This window comes from Aplysia californica, unplaced genomic scaffold (assembly GCF_000002075.1).
Source record: "Aplysia californica isolate F4 #8 unplaced genomic scaffold, AplCal3.0 scaffold00932, whole genome shotgun sequence".
Lineage (NCBI taxonomy): Eukaryota > Metazoa > Mollusca > Gastropoda > Aplysiida > Aplysiidae > Aplysia > Aplysia californica.
Genome location: NW_004798202.1, coordinates 21,144 through 27,381, shown reverse-complemented (window position 1 = coordinate 27,381; position 6,238 = coordinate 21,144). Strand labels below are relative to the sequence as shown.

The 6,238-nt window shown below is 39.9% G+C and overlaps 2 protein-coding genes across 2 annotated transcripts in view; both read right to left on the bottom strand.

The window, feature by feature from the left end:
• The window catches only part of LOC101853891 (sex peptide receptor), a gene marked incomplete in the record, with an annotated part of 195,305 nt that overhangs the window by 167,970 nt on the left and 21,097 nt on the right, over positions 1-6,238 (bottom strand).
• LOC101854124 (ATP-dependent DNA helicase pif1-like) lies at positions 2,726-3,832 on the bottom strand. Its single transcript, XM_005110698.1, has one exon. It carries the CDS (start codon positions 3,830-3,832, stop codon positions 2,726-2,728), a length of 1,107 nt encoding a protein of 368 aa, XP_005110755.1.

The window sequence follows — 6,238 nt, the reverse complement described above, 5'->3', positions numbered from 1 at the left end:
GTGTGTATGTGTGTGTGTGTGTGTGTGGGCTGGTGTATGACTGTAGGCGTGTGCGTGTAAATGTGTCTATGGGAGTGTTTGTGACTGTCATCATGTAAGTGTCTTTGGGAAAGGGGGGAGGGGCCGAGGATGAGTATAAATGTGTGTTTTTTTGTTTTTTAAAAATAGATGTTTTACCTCACTCGCAACTGCATAAGGTCATATGAGTGCCAAGGGGTGGATGTCAACAGAGAAGTCTTTACAGGGAATCAGATTTACTTTTCTCACCTCTCTAGCTTCAACAGCACAAAGTCTGCTTCGACTATCAAGGCACTCCGGAAATAGCAGGTCACAATAGTGTGACAAACATTCAAAAGAAATAGAGGAAAACATGATGATAGTAAGATATAGGAAAGAAAAATAATCAGTTCCTTGATGAAGATCAGGCACAGTTAATGAGCATGACATTGATGAACCAGCCCATTCACAATTAGAATTCTACAGTGCATTAGAACATGGCTAATTAATGTTTACCCTTTGGGAAATACCTAAATGTATGTTTGAGTGTCTGAATGATGAGTTTGTGTGTGTACTTGAGCGTATAAGTGAGACACAAGACGAAGAAGAGGGAGTAACAGAGAAAGATAGGGGGCGGGGGAGCGTCTTATTACGCCCTGTCTTTATCAGGCGTCATGATTTCACCGTCTGCTTCGTCTGACCTCAGAGCGGTAACCTCAGCCCAGGTCTGTCATTCTTCATTTTTTTCTTCTTTTTTTTTTTCGTTGTTGTCTTTATATTTCAAGGGGTAGGGAAGAGAGGGTGTTATTTTGCTTTCTCTGTACGGTATTTAAAAGGCAAAAGATTTCACTAGTGTTTGGACAAATCACTTAATAAATTACATTCCGAGGATAAACAGCTTAATGCATACACCTGATGTTGAAGCACTTCTTTTTACCCAAATACGCAAACTGACAGACAAGCAAATTTATAATAGACACAAGTGGCGTGATGACCCTTCTCAGATCAACACTCAAAAGTTAGTCGTTCCTAATTGTATCCCTTGAGGCGTGTACTCACCTCTGACTTTGCTTCTGTGAACTTTTTATCCTATCTAAAATCACAATCTTCTAAGATCACGCAAAACCATCAAGGACGAGCCAGGTAGAGCCTTAATAACAACCGTTGTAAAGAGCGACTCGCGTGTCTTACTGAAAGCAACCCCCCCCCTCAAAAAATAGAAAGCTCCAACTGACAAACTAGTAACAAGCAAAAATAACTTTCTCACCCTGAGTAACGCATCTATCTATCTATCTCTCTCTCTCTCTCTCTATCTGTCTATCTATCTATCTATCTATCTATCTATTTATCTATCCATCTCTCTCTCTCTCTATCGATCTATCTATCTATCTATCTATCTATCTATCTATCTACCTATCTCATTCCCTCTCTCACTCACACACTATCTATCTATCTATCTCTTTCACTCTGACCCTGCCACACCCAAAACAAAGCTCTCGTGCATTTTAGTATTTCCCTCCATATTGTTTACTCCTGGAAGGTCGGAAAGTAAGGAGATGTACTGGTCGCGTGCGACAACTTCAGAGACACTACTGAATAATTGATGACATACTCAGAGAGCCCAAGTGAGCCGTTTTCAGCACTCAGTCCGTAGACGAAAGGATTTACGCCGTTTTACAGGCAAACACGTCCACTTAGAGACGGCCCCCGATCACATGTCGGAGGTCTTAACGGACACATCACTTACCCCTGACCCGCTTTCCCGCCAAACCCTGGCTGCTCCTGCCTGTCAACGGCTGCTTGTGTTTTAATGAGGCGCCATTAAGTTCTCATCGATCTGCTGGGCTTTTGTAAAGCGCTTTGCTCACTCCCACGTCAGGCATTAAGGGAGAAACCTGTTGATCTATCTATCTTACTCTCTCTCTCTCTCTCTCTCTCTCTCTCTCTCTCTCTCTCTCTCTCTCTCTCTCTCTCTCTCTCTCACTCTCTCTTCTATATATATATATATATATATATATATATATATATATATATTAATTTATATATATATATACATATATATATACATGTATATAAAATATACATGCATATATATATTATATTATAATATATATAAATCATATATATGCATATAATATACACACACATATATATATATATATATATAAACATATATTTCATTAATATAATATATATGTATATATATATATATATAAAATATATATACATACATATATATATATATATATATATATATATATATATATATATATATATATATATATATATATATATATATATATATATATATATATATATATAATACCTGCTAGTATGATATAACGCCGTGAGGCAGTTGACAGTCACACACAGAAGACTCGTGTTCAGTTCCCGAGTAAGAAACGTTTTTATTGAGTACCTTGGTCTTATACTATGACTAGACACAGACCTGTTCTACGAACTGTGATATAGTGATAGGAAAGCCAAAGATAAAATATTTGTACCTGTGCCTGATTCATTGTCGTAGGACCTCTGTATAGACAACATTGCGGGTATATGCGCCATCTGGAACTCTTTCCTGGGCAGCAGGTCTGTTTGCGTGTATCCTAATAAATTCCCTGGACCCAACACGACTCTTTGCGACATACAAAATTGTCCATGGGAAAAAAATCGCCCTGTAAAGAAAACCCTATACTTTTCCAAATCTGTCTCTGAACTTTGTTGGCAGTCATTGCAAAAGCAGGTCTAACCGATGTTGTTTCCGTCGGATATGGAAGACAAATATGTTGTCTGAAGGCATGAGGGGAATTTTTGTGAAAAGTCTCTTTCCTGCATGTGGACCGCAAGCAACGACAGCATCAATTACATGTTGATGAAGGTGCTGAACCACAAATCGAGTCCCGATGCAGTGGCCGTTTATGGGATCCAGATTTCTCAGCAACATGACAATGCTGTCTTTCCGCAATGTCAGTTTGTGGGTTGGCGTACCTGACAGACATAGAGAATTGATAAATTTGATGGGGTGTTGGTGTTCATTTTCTTTCACCGAATCACAGCTCTTGTAGACTTTTTCTTCTCCTGGGAAGGACTGCATGATCAGGTTGTTGATTCTGTCTACTTCTGTGTTGGTGGGACAGATGATGCAGCGGGAAGCCAGCCAGTCAGGATTTGTGTTAGACTGCAAGTTACCGAAGACAAAATCTATCAACTTTCGTTCGCTCTTTACTGTCATGTCATCTGGAACTTTTATCGCAAACTCCCCGATTTGCTTGCATATATTGTGTTTGCCATCACCAATGTTCAGTAGATAGTTGGAGAAATCAGCAGTCGCACCTGTAAGCGAAACCCTCATGCTTCTTGTCAGTCTGAGCACATTAACATGCTCCCACAGATATGATGATTTCAGCCTTGCATTGACTATCTGTGATCTTGAGCCATGGCGAACTACTGGTAGTACTTGGCGCCAGTCACCTGGCATCAGCACATTTAGCCCATCGAACAGAGAGGTATTCTCACACATGTCTTGAAGTGTTCGGTCTATGGCTTCAAAAATGTGTTTGTGGCCCATCGATACTTCATCAATGATGAGCCGCTCTGTTTGGCGTAATAAAGTGCCACTGGCTTCTTGGGGACTCACACTGCACATTGACTGTTCGTTCACCCTAACGGGTATTTTGCATCTGCTGTGTAATGTTCTGCCATGTGAGAGCAGAGTTGCTGCAATGCCTGACAGAGCTGTAGCAAGGGCGATCTTCTTAAAGGAACGGACAGCCGCAAGAATCAGGTTTATAGTGTGGGTTTTCCCAGTCCCTCCTCTTGCCTCCAGGGCAAACATCTTGCTTTGCTTCTGTACAACTGACTCTAGCACAGCATCATACACGACTCTCTTTCTTCATTAAGCTCTGAGTACGCTTGACTCACCTTCTCTCTCAGGTTGAAGTTCATTCATAATGTCAGTCCGTAAAATATGTGACAGTCTCAGCCTATCCTGAAGTTCTGTGGCAGAGTCATGAAAAAAAAAGGTGCAAACTTTGGTTCAGTTCCAGCAGTGGGAAGAATATTTCCTAATCGGTGGAACGGCTTGCCCCGGATTTTGAAGGTTGAATTGAAGCCCTTTTCAGCTTGTTCACTGCACCCAATTGAAACAAGGGCGAGAGCATTATTGTATGACTTACAGTGTGGTAAGAAAGAGCTGCCGCTTTGTGCTACATCGTAATACTTTATTAATTCCCGAGGAGGTGGGGGAGATACAGGTTTACTAACCCTTCCATTTTGACAGCAGCATGTATTTCTCTCTTCTCTCCATCTTATGGCATTGCAATGATCACAGACGGCACTGAATGCACCACAGTCATGTGTACGTAATATTCGGTCAACTTCAGTTTCACTAGATCACTGTGCGTTGCACGCTATGGCCAATGTTGGCCCATTCTTTCTTGGCCTGGCAAGCTCAAGGTCTTCCTCCAGATTCTGATTATTAGAATGTAAATTCTGTTTGACTGTCGCCTTTCACCGTTTTCTCTCGCTTTCACCTCTGTTTCGTGGGGTTAAACAAAGTCTACGTTTAAGGGGCATCTTACTACATTATTAACTTTATTAACTAATATTCCATGGGCCAAAAGAAGGAGCTGAAATAGAACTATGTGGCATACACACACGACCAAACACAAACTGTACTTCTGTTCTTGCTAACTACTGCAAAAATGTACAGATCTGTCGCACATACACGACAAAACTGCAATTGTGTCCGTGTTAACTACTTCAAAAAGTAGAACTTTGTGGCACACACACGACAAAGCAGAAACCGCACTTCTGTTCTTGCGAACTACTCGCACGCACAACAAAGCTTGGGACCGAAACAGAAGTAATCCCTAGTAAAATATGAAATGGCTAAAGGTAGAGTGAAAACATCCGAGAGCTTCGATTTACAGGAAAAACCATTAAACCTGAGAAATCAAAAGTTAGTTTCGGAACTTTGAAAATAAGCCCACGTAATCCTTTGGGGCAATTCTTGTCTGAATATTATTTTTGTAGATTTTATGGGCACCTGTGTAAAAAGTTTAATACTGACCCACAACCGGGCTTAGCTCCAATATAGTAAGATATTGTGTCCCTTTCAGTCCGGGTTGGTTATGACAGGCAGAGTAGAAGCCAGCCTGCTAAATAATCCTATGTGTCACGACGCGTTGGAATCAGGCGCTCGTCAATATTTGGGCATATGGAGTTATTTGTATCATCTTAAAACGTGTTCATTTGTCTTGAAAAAAGTAACCATAAGTCTGCAATAAAAGTCGAGATATTTGCGGTTGAAGTAGGTAGGGGTCGTATAAATAGAGGGAAAATGGCCGCTAAAATTTAATGAATTCATAGCTGGAGAGCCCTTGGAAACGGAACATTTACATGAAGGATGGCAAGATCTTTTGTTTTCCTTAGTAACACAAAATTAGCTGGGATGTCATTTTTACGCTGGTGAGATACGCTAATCGGTATTTCAATTCGCTCTGCTTTCAATCACTTCAAGGTGTCGTTAAAAAGATAACGTTTCTATAAAAGGAATACTGTCGAAGTAATGATAATATCTTTATAATCTCATCTCTCCGACTTGACCGCTGTTAACCCTTGTCCTTTCTGGGCAGGTTTTTTTCAACCAGTTATCGATAACACTTTCACTAAATATCGTATTAGATCATTTCACTGATCTTTTCAACAAAATAAAAAAGAAGGAAAAATAGAAGAAGGGAAGGAAATGTTAGCTTGCTGAGCCTTTCAGAAAATTAGATTTTAATAAGAAAAGGGAAGACAAGTTGCTCTTAACCTTTTCCACGAGAGCTAAGCAATTCAATTCCCAAGCCGAAATATAATTATTTTTATCTAAAAACAAATAAAAAGTTTGAAAATGTTTTTTTTTAATTTAGGCTTTTTCTACGTTATTTCTTTTTTCCTCGAAAATTTCCTTATTATTTTGTTTCCATTTATTTAATGTTTCATTTTTAATTTCTTGTTCTCGCTTGCATGTTCCTTCCGCATCTCAATTAATCCGTGCTTGTTTTGATAACTAGCTCTTTCTATCTCTGTTTCCCTGTCTTTCTCTCTGTGTGACAATCCCTCTCTCTCTTCTCTCTCTCTCTTTCTCTCACTCTCTCTCACTCTGTCTCTCTGTCTCTCTTTCTCTTTCCCCTTTTCTCTTCCTCCCCCTCCTCCTCTCTCTTTATCTCTCTTCCTCTCTCTCTCTCTCTCTCTC